This window comes from Nyctereutes procyonoides, unplaced genomic scaffold (genome assembly GCF_905146905.1).
Source record: "Nyctereutes procyonoides isolate TBG_1078 unplaced genomic scaffold, NYPRO_anot_genome, whole genome shotgun sequence".
Lineage (NCBI taxonomy): Eukaryota > Metazoa > Chordata > Mammalia > Carnivora > Canidae > Nyctereutes > Nyctereutes procyonoides.
In genome coordinates, this window is record NW_026575036.1 from 12,743,714 (window position 1) to 12,766,645 (window position 22,932).

A 22,932-nucleotide genomic window follows, 5' to 3' on the forward strand; every position below is an offset into this window, starting at 1 on the left:
GTCTTTTTTCATTTATTCATTAATTTGTTCAAGAAAGGGTTTAAAGAATTGGGTTTTTTTGGCAGTAGTCTGGTCCAAATAAATTGAAAGGTTTTTATCCATTAAGCACTTTTGGGAAATATTTGAGTATGATATATGTTGTGTGGACATGGTATTTGTAGCACCCATGTTTCAACCAGAACAGAACCAATAGTAGATATATATATCAAAATATATTGCCAAGTAATTGGTTTATACAATTTGGGGAGCTGGCTAGGCAAGTCTGAAATCCATAGAGCAGGCTACCTGGAAGGCAAGGTTCAAACTGTCAGGCACAGTTTGAAGCTGCAGGCTAAGGCAGAATTTTTTCTTTCTTTTTCTTTCGTCTTTCTTCTTTCTTTCTTTCTTTCTTTCTTTCTTTCTTTCTTTCTTTCTTTCTTTCTTTCTTTCTTCTTTCTTTCTTTCTTTTTCTTTCTTCTCTCCTTCCTTCTTTCCTTCCTTCCCTTCCTTCCTTCCTTCCTTCCTTCCTTCCTTCCTTCCTTCCTTCCAAGAGACACAGAGAGAGGCAGGGACATAGGCAGAAGGAGGAGAAGCAGGCTCCATGAAGGAGCCAGATGTGGGACTCGATCCCAGAACTCCCAGATCATGTCCTGAGCTGAAGGCAGACACTCAACCGCTGAGCCATCCAGGTGTCCCAGTTAGAAGTTTTTTTCAAGGAAAAATCTCAGCTCTGCTTTTAAGGCCTTTCAGTGATTTAATCAGACCCACACAAATTATCTGGTGTGATCTTTCTTCTAAAAATCAATGGATTATGAACTTTAATTGTATAAAATACCTGCACAGCAACACCTGGATTAGTGTTGCCCATTCAAGTTGACACATCAGAAGTATTCTTATTTTGTTGACCATCATAGTATTCTTATTTTCTTTTGTGTATGTCTGTGTATCTATTTAAATATAAATTTTACTATAATCATATTATTTCTTCAGAGTTCTGCCATTAGAAGTAGCATTCAGTCAGGGTATTGTTTAGGAAGTAGCTAAAAGTTGTTATTAAAGGAACTATTTTAACCTAATCTGTTAATCGTTTTTCTGTTATTGAAGTGTTTGTAAGTTTCTCAAAACTACTGAGTCTTGCTGCTGAAAGGACATGCTTTTGTTTGATTTATCCCATACCATCCTGAATTTAATGTCAAAAATGAGATAATCTGAATTCTTTTTCCTACTTCACTAATCTTGGTAGTATGTATAGAGAAGAGCTGTAAGCCTTTTAATTGAAAGATAAATTTTAAAAAATAGCAGGAGCCTTCATAGTATCATAATTTGTAAGTCAAAATGTATATAGCACAAGGTCAGAGACAACGAAACCAATGAAAAATAGTTTTATTCAAAATATTTACAAAGAATAAAAGAGAAGTCTTGTATGCTACCATTAGATGGTTATTTTTTTCTTACCTTTGATAGTTTCCACCATCCTATCAATGCCAAACAATTTTCTAATCCAAATTAAATTTAATTAATGTGACTTAAGGAGTGTTGTGGAGTAGTGATACTATTATCATAGAAGCTGTAATATATGAAAGCATGAAAATCGTAGAATCATTGATAATTTTCCTACTCTTATAAGATTGTTCTGAATTGCTTGTAACTCTAAAACTCAATTGTCATTACAGAATGTCTTCTTCATTTTATTGCAACTTATGCTTTAGATTTTTAAATTTAAACATAACTCTGTTTTCATAAACTTGAAAAGTCTCATGGAATATACTCCCCAATGGTATTATCTTATGGAGGAAGGGAAAGGACTGCTATTAGGAATCAGAAAAGGTCCATTGTGGTCTTAATTTATTACTAAGTAGCAGGATAATTTAGGCAAACCACTTGAGGTTTTTGTTTTGTTTTGTTTTGTTTTCATTAACTGTAAAATGTAAAATTTCTTCTATATATTGTCTTGGTTACAGGCACTAGTATGTTGTAGCATGGTGGGAATTTTGGCATGCTTATTTCAAAGAGGCCTTACAGATAGACAGTTATTTTCTTGTTAAATTTCCTGGTCCTTGTAGACTATATATACAAATACGTATTTGTATATTAGATTGTATATTTGTCAATATATTGAGTGTCGATTCATTTTTCAGAGGACTTAGCTTATGAAACTTAAATATAGAACCAGAACGTCAATTTATTAATTTATAATGAGAAATTATCTGCCAGAGAATACTCTATTCTCTCCCTATATGCTGAAGAAATGAAAAAACATGTTACAATCAAAAAGTGTGTGGTGAACATAGAATGCGAATAAAGGGAGTTAAATAAATTGAGTTTAATGACTTACGGTGAGATAGGATATTTCTTTCAAGTTATAGAAATAGATTTGCCAGGGTGCTGGAAAAATTTAAAATGTTAGGTTACATGTCCTTTTCCCTGGATAATACTTAGGCAAATTCTGCCAGTATTTGTCAGCAGAATTTTATTTATTTAAACTTCTTTGGCTGATCAACCAGTCTTTCTGATTGTTTTATTTATTTAAATATATTACTAGATGAATTAAATTTTTCTATTTCAGTCTTTCTGCCTTTGAAATATTTCTCTTTTATTTAGGAGACTTTGCATATCTGTATGTTTTGATCACTTATGTGATGATTATTCATGATAATTTTAGTTTTTAAAGCAATTCCCCAGTCATTATCTTATTTGATTATCATGCTCTTTTTTTTTTTTTTTTTGAGGAAGATAGTGTTATTCATTTTGTAAATAAGGAACTCAAAGTCTAATGGTATGAGCTCTAAGAACAGAACTTGGATGTGAATATGATTCTTAAAGTTCAATTTTTCCTTGCTATTCCATGCTTTCTCGTGTGTGGCTTGCATTCCCTTGAAGGAAACATTTGGAACATATACCAAAGTATAGTGCACCCCTGATCTCAAAGTTTTTCTTTTGTTCTTTTCTAAATTACATTAGATGATAAAATATTTCTAATTATATAGACAATAAAATAAAAATTCTGTTTTTCTAAATTATACCTTTCATTGACAATAAAATAAGGTTTCATTAATTCAGTGTAAGACAACTATTTTGTTTTTGTTAATTGTAGATGTAGAATCATATTGCAGTTAACAGTTAATGGTCACTATTTTTGGTGAGTTAAATATTGAATATCTTTTTTTTTGTTTTTTGTTTTTTGTTAAGAGGGGCAGGGGCAGAGGTAAGGGAAAGAAAATCATGAGTAGGCTCCATACCCACCACAGAGCCCGATGTGGGACTTGATCTCACAACTGTGAGATCATGACCTGAGTGGAAATCAAGAGTCCCACATTTAATTGAGCTATCCAGGTGTCCCAAATGCTGAATATTCCAAACCTTAGATTGGTATTTCCCTTAAATGAACTGTTTGTAAGGCTTCATACCAATTCCATGAGGGTTTTTTTTTTTTTTTTTAAGATTTTATTTATTCATGAGAGAGAGAGAGAGAACGAGAGAGAGAGGTAGTAGAGACACAGGCAGAGGGAGAAGCAGGCTCCGGGCAGGGAGCCCGACAAAGGACTCAATCCTGGGTCTCCAAGATCATGCCCTGGGCTGAAGGCAGGCGCTAAACCGCTGAGTCACCCAGGGATCCCATTTTTTTTTTTTTTTTAAAGCATATGGTTTTTCAGCATTTGTATTTCTTTTTTTTTTTTTTTTTTAAAGGTTTTTTATTTATTTATTTACGATAGTCACAGAGAGAGAGAGAGAGGCAGAGACACAGGCAGAGGGAGAAGCAGGCTCCATGCACCGGGAGCCCGATGTGGGATTCGATCCCGGGTCTCCAGGATCGCGCCCTGGGCCAAAGGCAGGCGCCAAACCGCTGCGCCACCCAGGGATCCCAGCATTTGTATTTCTTATTAAAATTTTAATTTTTTTTTTGCTTAAGTTTTTTTATGCTTATAACTTTAGCACTGCATTAGACTCTGTGACACATTCCTTAGGTGAAGGCATGTCCCTTTTTAAAATAATTATTTGAGATGAAAACTTTTTAGTTTATTTCAGCCTTATGGTTCATTAATTTAATGAACATAATGAAAATCTTTACATATTTCTTCTGGATTTAGGCATATACAATTTCTTGGAGGACAATCTGAGAATTTAGGCATCTGAGAGCTGCTGTTGCTTTTAACTTGTTGGAAAAGGGTTATATCCCCTATGACATCCAGCAGAGTTAAGAGGTTTATGATATGTAATAGGCTCAAATTTTGCTTTTGAATTTCCATTTTGGGTTTATGGTATATGGCTTTAGTTATCTAGCTCTAAGAGTATGTTGACATGCTAAGTTTTTTTTTTATTTTTTAAAGAATAATATTTTCATCAGTTGATAAAAAATAGTCTGGTCTACTGTTGAAAAACTGTTATGACTATAAAGTTTATAAAAGCCACATGCATGTTTTATATACATAGTCATGTAGATGCTAGCTAATTTTGATGGCACTTAAATATACCATTTGGGTAGGATAGATGCTTCAGACTTAAATGTGGGCAAATTTTCCCAGCACTTTAAAGTGAACAGTTTTATTTGTATTCAGTAATGCTCATTTTGAGAAAAATCTGTTATTATAGGGCTATTTATATTTACTTCAGTTTAGGATGCTGAATCAGCTTCTGGCAAATGGGAATTATGTTTGTGATATGCCGATACCTGTCAATATGTTGCTGTTGAACTTTGTTGATATTTCTATTTTATGATTTATATACCAGGAAAAGAAAACAATTTTAAGACAATCATTAAGTCAAAAAACTATTAACATACCTTATAAAAAGATTTATAGCAATAGGGTCATGGGCATATAGGAGGAAACTAGTGAGAATAGGAGCTCTTTCATAGAATAAGAGGAGAAATCTGCAACTGAAAAAAAAAAGTACACAGAAGAAAGAGAATTGAAAATAATCTCCATAGCTTAAACAGAATGGAAATTGTGGCAAGCTTTACATTGAAGGCTTAAAGAAAGAGAAGAAAGAAGAAATAATTGTGGCTTACATTTTGCTAATATTCCCATACTGTAACTACATTTTCTTTGCCATTTGATTAAGTAGAAGGGCAGATGTGAACTTTAAACTAGTTTTGTTTTATTTCATTAGTTTTGTTTTCTCTTGGGAATAGGATATGGCTAAGGATTTCAGAACTGCTGGTTTTACTTTATTCTTTTAATTGGCATTGTTAGATTACTGTGTATATGGTAGTCAGATATGTTTTTCTTTCTCTTTAGACTTAATAACAGAACAGTAACTTCTGTTGTTGGTATCATTTAAATATACACTTCATTGAGAACGTTTTATTAAGTTCTTAAGTTTTCATCTCCCCTTTTTTTAAATTTAGGCTTTATTATTTTTTTCCTTGTCTTATATTGCTCATAGTTTACATCTTAAACACACACAAACCCACATGTAGGCAAAACCCTATATGATTTTATTTTGTTTTTTTAATCATTGTGGAAAGAAGAATATAAGACTTGGAGTCAAACAGACATGTATTCTGATCTAGCTGTGAGATTTTATACATAATAGATAAACCTTGAATTGTAGGTTCTTTGTTCATAAAACTTTGGTAGTTTTGGTAAGGATCAAATTGGTTGACAGAAAAAATATTTTTTACAATGTCTGGTGCAAACTGTCTACTCTGTCAATGGCAGGTCTTGACCCTTTCTTCATTTTGCTTAGTTTAACAGAAATTTGAGCAATTCTTTTTGGTCATATAGAAAAAAATGTTTTCAAATGAACACTATGCATTTTCAACACTGAGCAGAGGTTTCAGAGTTATCTGATTCTAGCCCTGTTTACCAACTTTGAGCCATGTTATACTTTACAGCTCTTTATGTGTTACAGGTAATTGATATGCGCATTCTATGTCTACTAGAGTTTTGATTGACTTCCTTCTCTCCTTTGGGGGGGAAAAAAAACAATTTCACTTCCACTGCAATTCATTTCAACATTCCTTACTCCCTATAAGCTTGTGCTATTTTGACTTTTCCTTTGACTGATTATAACATTTGCCTGGTTGTATGAATAGAATAAAATCTTTTCCATGTATTTCTTTTATATCTCTGAGAGTCAAATTTTACCCTTTCTTGGGATAATTACCCTTTTATGTTATACTTAAAATATTTAACATTTAAAATATTTCCAAGAAATGTCTAAATATATTCTCTAGAGTATATTAGTTTATTACACACCATTTATGTGTAGCATGCTAGTATTTTATTTTAAATATTTGATATTTGGGATATTCCTACAGTGATACTAACTCTGCTGGCAGTGGGGGGTTTTTGCATAATATCTAACCACAAAGTACTTTAGATAAGGATTTATTTATTTATTTTCTATTGTTTTAGTACCAATGTTATATTCTCAGGGTAATTTTTCCATTGTAAAAGATTGCAGGTCTTTCATTGTCTTGATTATAATGGCAACTCTACAATTGTATTTTGAGTGAGTAGATAATAAAGGAGTCCTAGAAAAGAGCACAAGCACTTTTTCCCCCTAAGTATCTCATCATGTTGTAATGAGTTAAGAAATTGTATTATGTGTATGTATAATTGACATTATATTTGTTTCAGATGTACAACATAATAATTTGATATTCATATATAAACATACCTTGAACATATAGTGGGTTCAGTTCCAGACCACCACAGTAAAGTGAATATTGCAATAAGGAGAATCAAAAGCATTTTTTGGTTTGCATATAAAAGTTATGCTTATATTATACTGTGCTCTGTTAAGCGTGCAATAGCATTATGTCTAAAAAACTGTACATACTTTAATTAAAAAATCTTATTGCTAAAAAATGCTAACTATCATCTGAGCTTTCAGCTGGTAGAGGGTTTTTCCTCAGTGTTTATAGCTGATGACTCATCAGGGGATTAGTTGCTGAAGGCTTGCATGGCTGTGGAAATTTCTGAAAAAATACAACAATAAAATTTTCTGCATCACTTGACTCTTCATTTCATGAACCAATTCTTTGTAGCATGTGATGTTGTTTGGTTGCATTTTACTCGAACTTTTTTTCAGAATTGGAGTCAATCCTTTCAGCTCCTACCCCTGCTTTATCAGCTAAATTGATGTAATACTCTAAATCCTTTCCTTGTCATTTCAACAGTCTTCACAGCATTTTCCCCAGGAGTAAATTCCGTCTCAAAAAAATATTTTCTATGCTTATCAGTAAGAAGCAGCCCCTCATCCATTCAAGTTTTATCATAAGATGGCAGCAATTCAGTCACATCTTCAGACTCCACTTAGAATTCTAGTTCTCTTGCTATTCTTTTTTTTTTCCCTCTTTTCTTACCATACCTGCAGTTACTTCCTCCACTGAAATCTTGAACCCCTCAAAGTCATCCATGAGGGTTAGAATCAACTTCTTCCTAACTATTCATGCTGATATTTTGACCTATTTCCATGGATCACAAAAGGCATCTAGAATGGTGAATCCTTTCCAGAAGGTTTTTGATTAGTTTTGCCCAGATCTATCAGAAGAATTACTACCTATAACAGCTATAGCCTTATGCAGTGTATTTCTTAAATAAAAAGACTTGAAAGTCAAAATTACTTCTTGATCCATGGGCTGCAGAATGGATGTTGTTGGCAGGCATAAGTACAGCATGAATCTCATTGTACAAATCTATCAGAGCTCTTGGCTGACTAGGTCCATTATCAGTGAGCAGTCATATTTGAAAGGAATCTTTTTTGCTGAGCAGTAGGTCTCAACAGTAGACTCTAAATATTCAGTAAACCATGTTGTAAACAGACGTGCTGTCATGTAGGCCTTGTTATTCCACTGATAGAATACAGGGAGAGTATATTTAGCATAGTTTTTAAGGGCACTGGGATTTTTGGAATGGTAAATGGACATTGGCTTCAACTTCAAGTCACCAGCTGCATTAGCCCCTAATAAGAGTCAGCCTGTCCTTTGAAGCTTTGAAGTCTGGCATGGACTTCTCTCTACCTATGAAAGTCCCAGATGGCATCCTGTTCTGATAGAATTGCTATTTCATCTACAGTGAAAATCTGTTGTTTAGTGTAGCCACTTTCATTAATTGTCTTATCAAGTCTTCTGGTTAACTTGCTTCAGCTTCTATATTAGCACTATCTGCTTTACTTTGTGTACTTTTATGTTCTGGAAATGACTTCTTTCCTGAAACCTCATGAACAAAACTCTGCTAGCTTCATACTTCTCTTTTGCAGTTTTTTCACTTCTCTCATCCTTCATAGAATTGAAGAGTTAGGGCCTTGCCCTGGATTAAACCTTGGCTTCAGGGTATGTTATGATTGGTTTGATCTTCTACCCAGACCACTAAAACTTTTCTCCTTTTACCAGTAAGGCTGTTTTGCTTTCTTATCATGTGTTCATTGCTGTAACAATTTCCTTTAAGAAAAATTTCCTTTACATTTACAACTTGGTTAATTATTTGGTTGCAAGAGGCCTAGCTTTGAGGCTGTCTCAGCTTTTGACATGCCTTCCTGACTAAGCTTAATCATTTCTAGCTTTCTATTTAAGGTGAGAAATGTGCAATTGTTCTTTTTACTTGAACACTGAGAGGCCATTGTAGGGTTATTAACTGGCCTGATTTCAGTATTGTTGTGTCTCAGGGAATAGGGAGGCCTGAGGAGGCCTGGGGGAATGGCTGATTGGTGAAGCAGTCAGAACACACAACATTTATTGATTAAATTTGCTATCTTACATGGGTGTGATTTGCGGTATTCCAAAACAATTACAGTAGTAACACTGGAGATCACAGACCATAGATCACCATAACAGATATAATGAAAAAGTTTAAACATTGTGAAAATTAACAAAATGTATCACAGAGACTTGAAATGAGCAAATGCTTTTGGAAAGTGGCATCCATAGACTTGCTTGATTCAGAGTTGCCATGTACCTTTAGTTTGTACAAAGTACAGTATCAGCAAGTGGAATGAAGCAAAGCTCAATAAAATGAGATATGCCTGAATATTGCAGAATGATCACTACAATATATTTAATTTTCATATATGATTTCTCATTTTTTTACTTATAATGAATTTTTTTAAGATCTATTAGCAACTTTCAAATATGAAGTATTTCAAATATGAAGTATTACTTTCAAATTCAAATATGAAGTATTTCAAATATGAAATACTTTCAAATATGAAGTATTTCAAATATGAAGTATTACTAGTCACTGCTGTATATGACATCCCTATGACTTATTTTTTTTTTTTTATGACAATAAATTTGTATCTATTAACCTTATTCCCCACCCCTGGCAACCACCATTTGTTCTCAATATCTATTAACTTTTTTTTCTTTTTTAAAGATTTCACATGTATGTGGAATCATACATATGACATTGACTGTCTTTGTCTGATTTATTTTACTTAGCATAATGTCCTCAAGATTCATCCATGTTCTCACAAATGGCAAGATTTCCTTCATTTTTATGGGTGGATAATATTCCATTATATGTGTACACTATACACACACATATACACACATCATATTGACACACATATACACACACACATCATATTTTCTTTATCCATTTACCCTTTCATCCGTTGGTAGGCACTTAGATTATTTCCATGTCCTGGCTGTTGTAAATGATGTTGCAGTGAACATGGGGGTGCATATATATCTCTTCAAGGTGGTATTTTGTGTTCTTTGGGTAATTACCAGAACTGAATTTGTTGGATCATATGGTAGTTCTATTTCTATTTTCTGGGGGGAACCTTCATACTGTTTTCCATAGTAGATGTATCAATTTACGTTCCTGCCAGTAATGCCTAAGGCTTCCCTTTTGTTTATACCTGCCAACATTTGTTATTTCTTATGTTTTTAGTAATATGCATTCTAGTATTACTGCTCATTCGAGGTATGGGGTGATATATCAATGTGGTATTCATTTGCATTTCTCAAATGATTAGTGATTTTGAGTACCTCTATCTATTGGGCAGTTTTATATTTCCTTTGGAAAAATGTATGTTTAGATTCTCTGTCCATTTTAAACTAGGTGGCTTGGTTTTTGTCTGTTGAGTTGTTTGAACTGTTTGTATTTTTTGGATATTACCCCTTATCAAATACATGATTTGCAAATATTTTTTCCCAGTCGGTAGCTTGTCTTGTCATTTTGTTGAGGGGTTTTCTTTGCTGTATAGAAGCTTTGTAGTTTAGTCTCATTTGTTTACTTTTGCTTTTGTTGCTTTTGCTTTTGGTTTCTAAAAGAAATTCTTAAGGACCCAGGTTCCCTAGACTGGGGAGCCAAAGCTTCCTCAGCATATCAGTTTAACATACCTCTTTGACTTAAGTTGTGATTTTTTTTTTTTCTTCCTCTTTGGAAATTGCTTAGAATTTGCCTATGGTTGGTCACTTTGTATGAACAAGAGTTGAAAGAAAAAGAGTCTCAGATAGTGACATGGCTTAAGGATATATTTATGGTTCTGAAATAGTTCTTCCATATTTTTCAAATTTATTAACATCATTAGATAATATTGTCTGCATTTTAGTAGTGTGGTTCTGTTTTTATTTTTATTTTTATTTATTTCTTGGATGCTGTGGATTTTTTTTCCTGCCATGGTAATGAGGAAGTGGGATTTATTTATTTTTTTTGGAAGTGGGATTTAAGCATTATTTTTTAATTTCCCTGTTCAAAACTTTTTATTTTTTTTTAATTTTTATGGTATTAATTTGTGTTGACCATTCTAGTGATGGATTATGAGGATTCTATCTCAGTATGTCTCTTTTATAAATTGAAACATAGCTTTTTAGTCATCTACATTATTCTAAAAATTGCTCATTACAGTTTGTGGGATATGGTGTTGCCAAAATAGCTCTTAGGAACACACCATTATTCTTCAAGGAAGCAGGGAGAGGTAGAGCCTGTTATTTATAGAATACTCAATTTTGTAATTCCTTTTTTATTAAGAAAGTAACCATTCCTATTCCTTGTGTTCCTGTATCTTAGCCTTTTTAAAGCTATTATATATTTCTCCTTGAAACTCTAACATAGATATTCTTGGTCATATCTTGCACTCCATTCAGTAATAAATCAAAGGGGCATTTCTTGGAGAGAACCTCCTTGGATAGAGGTAATACTTTCTAAACAGTGATTTTAACCCGGTTTTCAGCTACTTAAAAAAAAACCCAACCTATCCACTTATTTTATATGTGCTAACAAACTTTCATATTTAGATTTACTATTTAGATCTTCCTCAGTTTTTGCATATTTTTTGTTTTCCATAACTGAGTGATTTCTTTACATGAGTAAATTTCAAAGTCTTAGTAATGAGCCCTGAACCTGAAGTGGGTTTGTACATAGACTTCAAAATAAATTAGGGTATCACAGGGTTTCAGTGAGGTGACAATTTGTAAAAGGTAGTCACCAGACTCTGTGAGATGAGAAGATGGTAAAAAGAAGGGCTTGGGTTGGATAAAAGAATGTCTGAATGAAAATTAGAGTTCAAAAATATTTTTTTAAGTTAAAAGTTATAAAAATGTTTATCATTTTATTGGTGTTCTCCTTTAAATTATTAACCATCAGCAGAGATTCAACAGATTTCTTTGGGTATAGTTAAAAGTGCATGAATATTTGCACCTGTTTCTTGTTTAGACTTTACAAGAATTTTTATGCTTATGTAAACAAAACAGAGTTGACCACAGGCGGAATTACTGGAAAAAATTGCATACCATTTGGAAACTTGGTCCTCCTTTGCTTATGCGGTGTTCTGACGTAGTGGACTTTTTTGTGTTTTAGAAGAGGTCTGTCAATGAAAAATGATATACCCAATGACTTTGCTGATTACCATTACAAAGTGAAAGATGAAGAACTGCCATTATTGCACTTTTGATTAGCTTTATAGCTGTAAAAGAGTATATGCTGACCTTGTATTCTGTTTTAGAAAACCAAGGATTTCACATTTGAAATGAAGTAAATTTACTCTTAAGATCTCAAAGCAAGCTTAACAAACAAAATACCTAAAGAAACAAAATTTTGAAGATTTCTACTTCTTAAGAAATTGGACATTTTATGTGGAAAATGGTGCTATTGGGTGCACTTAATCGACATGAAGACTGACACCAGTCAACTTTTAATGGACCAAAGAATACTATAGCAGTTTCAAACTTTAAGAGGTATATTTTCTTTGCCTGGTGAGAAGATAATTATTTATATACTGGTATTTGTAATTCTCTATTATTAAGCTTAAAAATTCCCATATGTTAAGCCAGCATCTATAAAATGCATACCATCATTATTATTTAATACTAATTTTAGTCTATATATATGGACAGTATTTACCAATGTAGCTTTTTTTAGAGTGAATTGTTATTGGATAGTCACCTAAAATGTAGGGAAGATGTGTGAATTCTAGTATAATGAGAAACTTAGAGGCTTAACTGAAAATATCTAGTTTCCTCTGAGAGAGTAATATATTTATAGTTCTCTTTGTCTTTTTTTGTTTACAGCACTACGTATTTGTTTCCTTTATTTCATTTTATTTTTTTAAGATTTTATTTATCGGGCAGCCCCGGTGGCGCAGCGGTTTAGCGCCACCTGTGGCCCAGGGCGTGATCCTGGAGACCCTGGATCGAGTCCCAAGTCGGGCTCTCTGTATGGTGCCTGCTTCTCCCTCTGCCTCTATCTCTCTGTCTCTATGAATAAATAAATAAAATCTTAAAAAAAAAAGATTTTGTCTATTCATGCGAGACAGAGAGGCAGAGACATAGGCAGAGGGAGAAGCAGGCTCCCTGCAAGGAGCCTGATGGGGGACTTGATCCTAGGACCCTGCGATCACGATTTGAGTCAAAGGCAGATGCTCAACCACTGAACCACTCAGGTGGCCCCCTCAACTTTATTTTTAAAATAGGATGTGGATTATGATATAGTCAGTAAACATTTATATTATCCAGTTAAACAAATTTCTGAAAATCCTGCTAGTACCTCATAACTTGAAAGCACATGTGTAAATCTAGGCATTTAGGTTCAACCTTCCTTGTTTCTTCAATAATTATTGTGATTAGCAGGATGCCAGAGTGGCTTGTGCCTTCAAATCCTGTGTTTGTTGGTGGTTGCCGATTCTTGACATCTTTTCATAAAAGCATAATTTATTTTAGTAAACTAGTTGGTTCCTATTTATCCTTAGTTTGAGTACTTTCCTAGAGCAAGTTTTGATCAATGAGTTAATGGAGCTCATGAGGGTTGAGTAATACAGCCAGGAAAAGCATTGAAGTCTTCAGGATTAAATTTGTAGGCATATGTAATTATTTTTTTCTTTGTTGTATTTAAAAATTACACTCCTGAATCTGCCATTTAGTTTAAGAACTAGAACATTATCATCTAATACTGTTCTTCTGTTCTATTCCTATGCTTTCTTCCAGAGGGAACCACTGTCTTATATTTTGTGTTATGTTTTCCTTGCTTTTGTAAAAATACAGTTTTATTGTATGTGTATGTATATCTCTAAAGAGTTTTGTTTATGTGCCTCATAAAAATAGATTAATGCTCATGTGAACTCCCTATGATTTACTTTTTTTCACTCAAATTTATGTTTTTAAGACTCCTCCATTTTGTTGCATATGCCTATAGTTTCTTTATGTTCACTGATGTAAAATATTTTAATGTGTGATTATACCATAGCTCTTATAGCTATTTAACTGTCAGTGGATATTTAGGCTGTTGTCACTTATTTGCTATCATGAACAGTAATGCTAGGAGTATTTCAATACATATTTTTAGCGTAATTACATCTTTATTTAGGCAAGACTTTTGTTTAGGTATTTTTTCCTTTAGGAGCAGTTTTTTGATCTTTTGTTTATTTTCTATTGTATAAGTTTTCTTTGTGCTCTTTCCTCCTTTTATTTAGACTTACAGAAAACCTGTAAGAAATGGACAAATGATTCCCATATATCTTTTGATTTTCTTTAGATGTTACCATATTTGCTTAACTTTTATTTTTTCCTTCCTTCTCATTCTCTTATTTTTTCTTCCTCTTCCTCTTCTTAATATTTATTTTAGCTTTCTTTTTTCTCCTTATGCTGAGGACATATAGTCAAAATACTGTGTCCCAAACTAACTTGGGTTAGTTCTTGACTTTCACGCCACCCCCTCCCACATTTTATTGTGTGATAAGATTATTCATTTGAAATATGGTTTAGTTCATTTATTACTCTTTGTATTTTATTTTAGAGTTCAATCCCCTTTTTCCCCTGCTTGTTGATTTTAATGCATATGTGAAACATTAGTATGATTCCAAGAATCAGAACCATATTAAAAAGCTGCACTCATAGAAGAGATATTTCCATCATTCCTTTCTTCTGTCTTCCTACTTCGTTCCACCTGTCTTTCAACTATCAATCATATTAGTTTTGGCTTTCTTCTCCCTGTATTTGTGACAAATGAGTAGGTGCATGTGTCTGTGTCTTTTCATATATTTAAGGACTATTTATATATTTTATTTTTGGTGTCTGTTCACATTTTGTCTTCACATTTTGCCCATTATTCTGTAAGCTCTTTTTTTTTCTAATTTTTTCCTCTCAAGTTTTAAGCATTTTTGATATGTTAGGAATATTAATCCTTACCTGTGATACATATTCTACATATTTTTTATCAGTTTTTAAAATTATTATTGAAGATAATTTTAGTACCCAAAAAGTGTTTACATATTCTATAGTCATATTTGTCAATTTTTTTCTTTTATTGTATCTAGAATCAAATTATAATTAAAAAGTCCTTTCTACCCCAAGGTAAAGAGGAACTTATTCATAGTTTCTCTTAATACTTATATGGTCTCATTTTTAAAAATAATTGGATCTCTGATCAATACAGAGTTTTTATTTTTGTCTATAGGGTGAGATATGAGTCTAATTTCAGCTTTTCCCAAATGGCTAATCAGTTGTGCCTTCACTGTTTATTAATAATGCCATCTTTGCCTTAGTGATTTGAAATGCCATTTTTATTATATATATAAGTTTCACACATACATGGGTCTGTTCTGGACTTTCTGGTATATTCTTCTGGTCCATTTATTGCTGTGCCAAATAAATACACTCTTTTATTTGTAAAGAGTTTTTATATGTGATAATATAATTTAAAATACAGTATATCTTAATAAGATCAGTAGTATATTTTAATATAGTTTAGTATATTATAACGAGGGGTAGTATCCTCTTTATACTTTTTCATTTTAGCATTTTCCTGCTTGTATTTGCATTTTTGCTTTTCCACGTGATGTTTAATGTCCATTTGTCTGGTTCATTTGTAAAAAGCTTCTTGATACTTTTCTTGGAATTATATTAGAACTACAAATAAACTAAGGGAGGATTGACATCTTTATGATGTTTAGTTTCCCTATCCACTTCTAAGAGATCTTTTCATTTGTTCATGTGTGCTCTCTAGTGTTTCAGAAGTGTTTTAAAGTATTTGTCACATTTCCTGTTAAATTTGTAGCTAAGTATTTTATCTTCTTTGTTGCTCTGGAAAATAGTATTCTTCTCACTGTTATATACTCTAAATAGTTAACTGTTTTCATAAGTAAATGCTATTTTTCTTATGCTATGTTTAAGTTTATATCCTGCTACTTTACTGAATGTCTGTATTGTTTTAGCTAGTAGGAACATGAAATAGTTTTCCTCCTTTTTCTATTTTTATGTTTCTATTTAATTTTTCTTGTCTAACTGCATTGGCTCATACCCTTAGTGGAGTGTTCAGTGGCATGGAGACAGTAGTCATCCTGGTTTTGCTCCTGCTCATATAGGAAATAACTAGTTTTTCCCTGTTAATTAACATGCAGACTTTAGGATAAGGCCTATATCATGTTAAGAAAATGTTCATCAGTTTCTGTCCTCTTGAGTGTTTTTAACAGATACGGGTATTCACGTTTTATCAGAAGCATTTTCAGAGCCTTAGAAATAATCATATCATTTTTCTCTTCAAGTATATTAATATGGAGTGTTTTGTTAATGAATTCCTTAATAGTGACCCAGCCTTGCATTACTTGTACAAATCTGACTTCTTATTGCATGTCACCCTCTCAATATGGTATTGGATTCCTTACTAATATTTTATTGACAACTTTGTCATTTATAAGTGATACTCTAAAACCTCTACTAATTCTTTTTGTATTATCTTTATCAAGCTTAGCTATCTGTTTTATTAATGTTACATAATGCTAATGACATTTTGATATTTTCCTTTACTTTCAATGTTCAGAAACAATTTTAAAGCATTTGGATTATCCATTCTTTTAATTTTTGGTAGAAATTTTCTTGAATCCTTTACCTGTGGGGTAGTTGCCTGATAACTTTTTTCCCAAAGGAAGTTGGTCTATTTTTTTAGTGTTTTTTTTTTTTTTTTTTTTAGTTCTAATCAAAAAACTTTTATAAGCTATATTTCTGTGGAAATTGTTTATTTTATCTAATTTTCAGATTTACTTAGAAGTCTGCACAGGAATTTTATTACCAAAAAAAGTTCTGTTTTAATTATTTTCCCCATGTCATTTTTTTGTATATTTGTACTTTCCTAAAACATTTTATTTTTTTTAGAAATCCAGGATTTTATTTTTTTTGGAAATTCAGGATTTTAATTAATAGATTTACTTTTCTTAATCTACTTCTGCATTATCTTGTTTTCTTTATTGTGCTTTTTAATTTTTCTTTATTTTCTTTTTAATTTATGAGCTGGGAATTTAATTCATTGATTTTTAAAAAATTGACTGAAATATTCATGACTATAGATTTTTTCCTCATCATTGCTTTATTTATATCCCATTATTACATATAATCTTTTTATTATGATTATTTTTTAGAAATTCTGTCATATGTTGATAGTGGGACATTTAAATTATTGTGGTTGGGTAGTAATGGAGCAGGTGAAAAGATTCCTTGTTTTGAATACTAACAAATGATAATTTCAGTGAAAACTTCCATTTACTGAATATTTATCATGTACCTATCTGGTAAACGAAGTTATTATATACATCATTTAAATTAAGTTGTATAGCTTTGTTTTGAGCTATTATTTCCCCATTTTCAGAAGAATAAACAAAGGCTTAAAGGGGTTTATGTAATTTGTCCAAGGCTATATGAAAAGTAAAGTGTTATTGTTTAAATTTGAATCCATTTTTGACTATACAGCTATGACTTTTACTTAGGCAGTATTGTGAGGTCACAGAGGTATTAAGCAGTATGGTATAATTAGGACTGTTAGTAGCACAGTGTGACTGGAGTGAGTGAGGTTGGGACCTAATGGTATCATTTCTGGCTTGGGCAAATAGTTCTTTGAGGTACTATTAACTAAGATGGAAAACATGAAGCAAAGCAAGTTTATGTAAGATGATTGGTAAGTTTGACATACCTACTAGACAGCAAAATGGAACTGTCTCGAAGTTATTTGAGTATATGGGTCTGGAGGTCTACAAGTAGTTTGTGCTTCAAGATGTGAATTTAGGTGTCATTAGCTTACAGGTCATAATCTAAATGATGGATTTTGAAAGTGGTAATGATATAGACCTTGGGAAAGTCAGAGCGTATAGGAAACAGTGAAACTTAGGATGGAGAAGGGAATCTGAAAAGAAAACAAGGACAAAATAGTCAAACTATTAGGAGGAAATCTAGGAGTTAAGAGTGTTACAAGTGCAAAAAGAAGAGAGTTAGGAATAGGGAGGGTCACCAGTAGCAAGTGCTCCTCAGAACTAAAGAATGATCAAATAAGAAGTGTTCATTTGATTAATAATAACTGAAAAGTAAATTAATATCTTTAATGATGAGTCCAATGGAGTGATGAGGATTGGGGAAGAAAAAAATGGAGACAGAAATAATTTGAAGACAAGAAATTTATTTATAAAGGGAAAGTGTGATAAGGTGGCTAGTGGAAATGTGAGTTTGTGGTCACAAATGTGAGGTCCCTTTCTTCTACTTTCCTCCCTCAACCTCTCCCTTCCTCTTCCCCTTATGTATCACTTTCCTTTCTTTCCTCCTGTCCTCTCTCCCCTTATTTTACCCACTTGCCCTTCTTCTTTTCCTGATATGATGTACTTGACCACTTAATGTTACAAGATGAGGAGATTTTTAAAAATTTTTTAAAGATTTTATTTATTTATTCATGAGAGACACACACACACAGAGAGACAGAGACAGGCAGAGGGAGAAGCAGGCTCCATGCAGGGAGCCCGATGTGGAACTTGATCCCGGGTCTCCAGGATCAGGCCCTGGGCTGAAGGCGGTGCTAAACCAGTGAGCCACCCGGGCTGCCCTAGGATGAGAATTTAACTTGGTACAATATGATGTCTTAGATTATGGCTACAAATATGAGTGACATAAAGACATATTAAAATATTCAGGTTTTAGATCAAAATGATATTTTTAAGAATTTCTTGAACCCAGGATTGTAGTCACACTTAACCTTTATGCCCAGAAATAAACATAATTGTCCAACAAATTTTAATGATCTTTGAAATAATACTGAAAATAATATAAGCACAGTGCTAAATGTTTTACATATTTTAGACAAGTCTCATTAGCAACTCTATGCCAATTTTACAGGCAAGAAAACTGAGCGAAGTTAAACATGCCAATTGTTTTATACTTGGCATGACAAATGGTGTGGACTGTATGCTGTTAATCACAAGGCTGTATTCCCTCTTACTGTATAGTACTTATTTTCATGCCTTTAAAAGTTCATTATGAATATTTTTGTTATAAATTATAATTCAGAATTAGAAGTTAGACTATTTTGACATTTTAGAGAAATCTGTTAGCATACAGAATAGTGAAGATTAGAAAAAAATTTATGAAAAAGATACATTGAGTACAAGCATGAATTGAAATCCCAGTTTTCTGTATTTTAGTTAAAATAGTGAAATGCATGTGGGACAAGATAGAATACTTTATCCAGTATGGCACATAGTATCTTAAAAATTCAGAATTGCAACATACTAATAGTGTGTGTAAGATAATTGAGTGAACCCATAAGGTACCAATCAAAAATTGATATATTCTTTAGTTTTTAAAAACCTAATGACCTTATAAATGTCTTTCTTTAGGGAAAAGTGCAATTTCCATTGTGAACTGCCTTCCAGAATTTATGGTAGACCTTCGCTGATGTTGCTACTGGTGCCAATGTGGAATAAAGGTCTTTAAAATTTAGAAAGTCAAAACATATAAACAGATTACTGCTAAAAATGATTTAGTTATCCTTCTTAAACTTTAAAACACATGATATAAATATGTTTGAATTTTTAGAAATTTGAAAATATAGTAATAATCAGTATAATCCCTTTATTTTGCCCTTATTAGTATTTTTGTCTTCATCTTGTCAGTTGGCTTTCTTTTTATGACCTTTATATTTGAACCTAATCACAATCTAATAGTACTTTTTTTGTCAAACTAATTACAGGATTCTATTTCAACATTACTTTTTTATAGAAATAATTCAGCAAACTAAAATTGATTTTAACATGAAAATTCCTTAACCTGTTACAAAAGAAATTGTTAACACAGAGGCAGTTTGGTTAGCTATTTTATTTTATTTTATTTTTCAAGATTTTATTTATTTGAGAGAGAGATGCATGCATGCGCACGCACACATGAATGAGCATGGGGGGAGGGGCAGAGGGAAAGAGGGAGACAATCTCAAGCAGAGTTCCTGCTGAGCATAGAGCTGGATGTGGGCTCGATCTCAAGACCTGGACATGGTGATCTTAGCGGAAATCAAGAGTCAGATGCTTAACCGACTGAGCCACCCAGATGCCCTGGATTAGTTGTTTTAAAGTAATTATTCTTGCTCTTAGCTCAGTTTATTATAATACATATTTAATTGATTTGACTTGCCTACTGTGTCATAGGTCATTGAGTACATGAATGCATCTGTTTTGCTTACTGTATCTTCTCTATGCTTAGCACCTGTGCCGGGCATTAGTAGGCACACTAGTGGTTTTTCTTAACTGAGTGGATGGGTAATATATTTGAATACTTTCTCTCAGTTGGAAATAACCTATTTATGGTAACGTGTTAGTATATAAACACTAAGACATTATTATGTTGTTTTGTTGCTCGGGTCTCATGTGGAAATGTCATGTTAACTTTAGAAATACTAGTTTTAGATATTAGCTAATGGTCCCTGAGGAATAGTTATAGAATCTTCTGTTTGTCTCATTGCTTTTCCTTCCATTACTCTTTTCCCCTTCACTTCCCTCTGCTCCCTTTCTTCTGTTCAACCTATCCTTTACTTTCTCTTTGATAATCCTTTATTTATTTTTTCTTTAGTATCTGGAGTCCATCTTTCTCCAGCTTCTCCTGAGATTGTACTAGACCATGACCACTCTCCTTCAGTTGGCTGCCTCTCTTCTGAGCCCATCATTTCATCACCAGAGAATACACATGCAGACAACAGCATTGTCAGTCAAACTGTTTCCAAAGCACAGGTAAAGACAAGTGTATGTTTCTGTGAAGTTTACAGACTTAAAAAATTACTGGGTGGTTTAAATGAAGCTTTTCTGATTTTTTTTTTTTACTTATTTTTCTTAAATATTTTTTGTAGATAACTTGTAGATAATTTTTTGTAGATTTTTTAACTTTGAAGGTAGTATCTGGAATTTAAAAAAAACGTGAATAATATGTTTGTTTTGTGGCATAATTGAAAAGTATTTAAGTAGCCATAGTTATTAAAATATAGTTTGAGTGTATCATTTATTAAAATTGACTCAGATTTGCATTTGAAAAATCTTCAAAACTTCAAAAGAAAAATAATTACAAAAATATAATTATTTCTGTTTTCAGGGAAGATTATCCTGGGTTGTTTTTTTTTATTATTTTTTATTTTAGGTATTACAGTCTTCATTTGGCTTTAGAGTAAAAACCAAAAAGACAGCAGTCATAGGATTTATTTATTCAAATACTTACTGATCCAGGGATTGAGCTAGATGCTGCAATTAGTCTGGATTTTCAAAGTGCAGTACATAATACTGAGTCACTTGTTATCTTTACTAGAGAGTGGGTGATGATCAATTAGTGGTTATTAATAAATTTCAAATTCTGATTTACAGTTTAAAAATATACAAATTCTGGCTGTCTAAATTTCAGAACTGGTGGATATCAGATGTGTCTATACTTAATTATATGCTTATAAGCATGAGAAAATGTTTTAAGTTTTTTTGTGCTTTGCTTGCAAAACAATAAATGCTTTAGACTCTAAATTTTAGAGGGAATTTTGTTTCTTAGTTGCAAAGATCAGGTTGTTGTAACAGTTTGAGGTCTTCTGTTGATTTACTTAAAGGGTGAAATAATTTCAGAACCTTTGCTACAACTTAATTTCCAAATGTGGTTTCTGGTGCCCTTTGGATGTTTTCATTATTGGTACAGTGTAAACTTTCCCCTCTTGTGTATTTTTTTTTTTTTAATGTGGTTTAGATTCAGCAATCAACACACACTCATCTGGATATCTCACTTTTTCCATTGGGTTTAAATGATGAGAATAGTAATGGAACAATTGCCCTTGTGGATGATTCTGAGGATCCTGGAGCCAATGTATCAAACATACAGCTTCAGCAGAAAATTTCAAGTCTGGAGATTAAACTCAAAGTTTCTGAAGAAGAAAAACAGAGAATTAAAAAGGTATATTTACATTTGCCTAAAACATAAATATTTGAATTACATAGACTTGAAATTGGATCCCAATAATAATCCCAATATCTGATTAAAAATTTATGAGTAGAAGATGCTGTCTTCCCTTGACTATAGATTTAAATGAGTTTTATGAGTTTTTTACTTAGAAAATTCTTTGATAAGCAATTGATAGTTATAGATATGTACTTTTAAGGATATAAACATCTTCTACCAAACTTTTTTCCTCTAATGCTTTTCTTCTGATTGATTTTTATTTACTTTGGAAACAGGTAGTATTATATTTCTTATACAGATTAGAAGATTTGTAACATTGATTTTTTCCTATGGGAAGTTGACAAAACTTTCCCTGGGATATTTGACAAAAGTACTTAGATATACAGCTATGTTGGTAAATTATTTATGTTCTCATTTCTCTTTCCTATAAATATATCTATAAAAATACCTTTGCAAATTTATAGAAAGTATAGGTAGATATGTGGAGATAGTTTGTGCTGATTGCAGTTAATTTAGATGCTATTCATTTATTAGTGTGAATAATTTCAGTGTTATATCAATGTTAATACAGGTTTGGAAATGAGAGTGGAGCATATAGTCTGTAATACTGTTGAGCTTTAAACCATACTTCCTATCAGTTCTTTCCTTACCATATATTTTCTGGTGTGTTCATTGAAAAAACTGAATGTATTATATGCTTGGATTTTTCTTTTAGGATGTGGAATCATTGATGGAAAAGCACAGTGTCTTAGAAAAAGATTTTCTTAAAGAAAAAGAGCAAGAGGCCATTTCTTTTCAAGATAGATACAAAGAACTTCAGGTAAACCCTGTGAAATGCTTTAATTTAATTTAATATGCAGGCCTTTTATGGAAGCATGTAATATATTTTCAAAAGATGTTTAATAAATACTTTATGGAGGATCAGATGCTTGCTTCAGCATGTAAAATATTAACCATCAGTGGATGAAGATGATAAATGCCATTTTGGAAAGTATGAATCTGTGAGAAGCAATGAGGGTTAGTTGAGACTCAATTTGGTGAAAGATACTATTTGTGATGGATAAAACATAGAAATTGATATTCTGATTTTTCTTATTGTAATTACATATGAAGAGTTTGGAATCCTCAAACTTCCAAACTGAGATATTTAACCTTTTTCATAAATTGTAACCAATGTCTCCCCCTCTTCACCTCAAATTTCCTTAATAAACTTGTTTCTTCTTCAGTCTTTCCCATCCCAGTAAATGAATGGCAACTGCGTATTTTCAGTTGCCAAGGCTGATACCCACATTTACCCCATGTCTGTTCCTTTCACAACCTGTTGGCTCTGCCTTCAAAATGTC

At 32.4% G+C, this 22,932-nt stretch overlaps 1 protein-coding gene across 9 annotated transcripts in view; it reads left to right on the forward strand.

Moving 5' to 3' along the window:
- The window catches only part of CCDC91 (coiled-coil domain containing 91), a 364,665-nt gene that overhangs the window by 97,089 nt on the left and 244,644 nt on the right, over positions 1-22,932 (forward strand). For 4 of the 9 annotated variants that reach the window (XM_055318678.1, XM_055318677.1, XM_055318676.1 and 1 more), the window contains 3 exons: positions 20,237-20,394; positions 21,380-21,583; positions 22,305-22,409. In XM_055318678.1, coding sequence (XP_055174653.1) covers positions 20,237-20,394; positions 21,380-21,583; positions 22,305-22,409 — 467 coding nt within the window. Of the gene's footprint in view, positions 1-19,014; positions 19,104-20,236; positions 20,395-21,379; positions 21,584-22,304; positions 22,410-22,932 lie in introns of those variants that run through there. The other 5 variants (XM_055318675.1, XR_008663567.1, XM_055318681.1 and 2 more) reach the window with 3 other exon arrangements.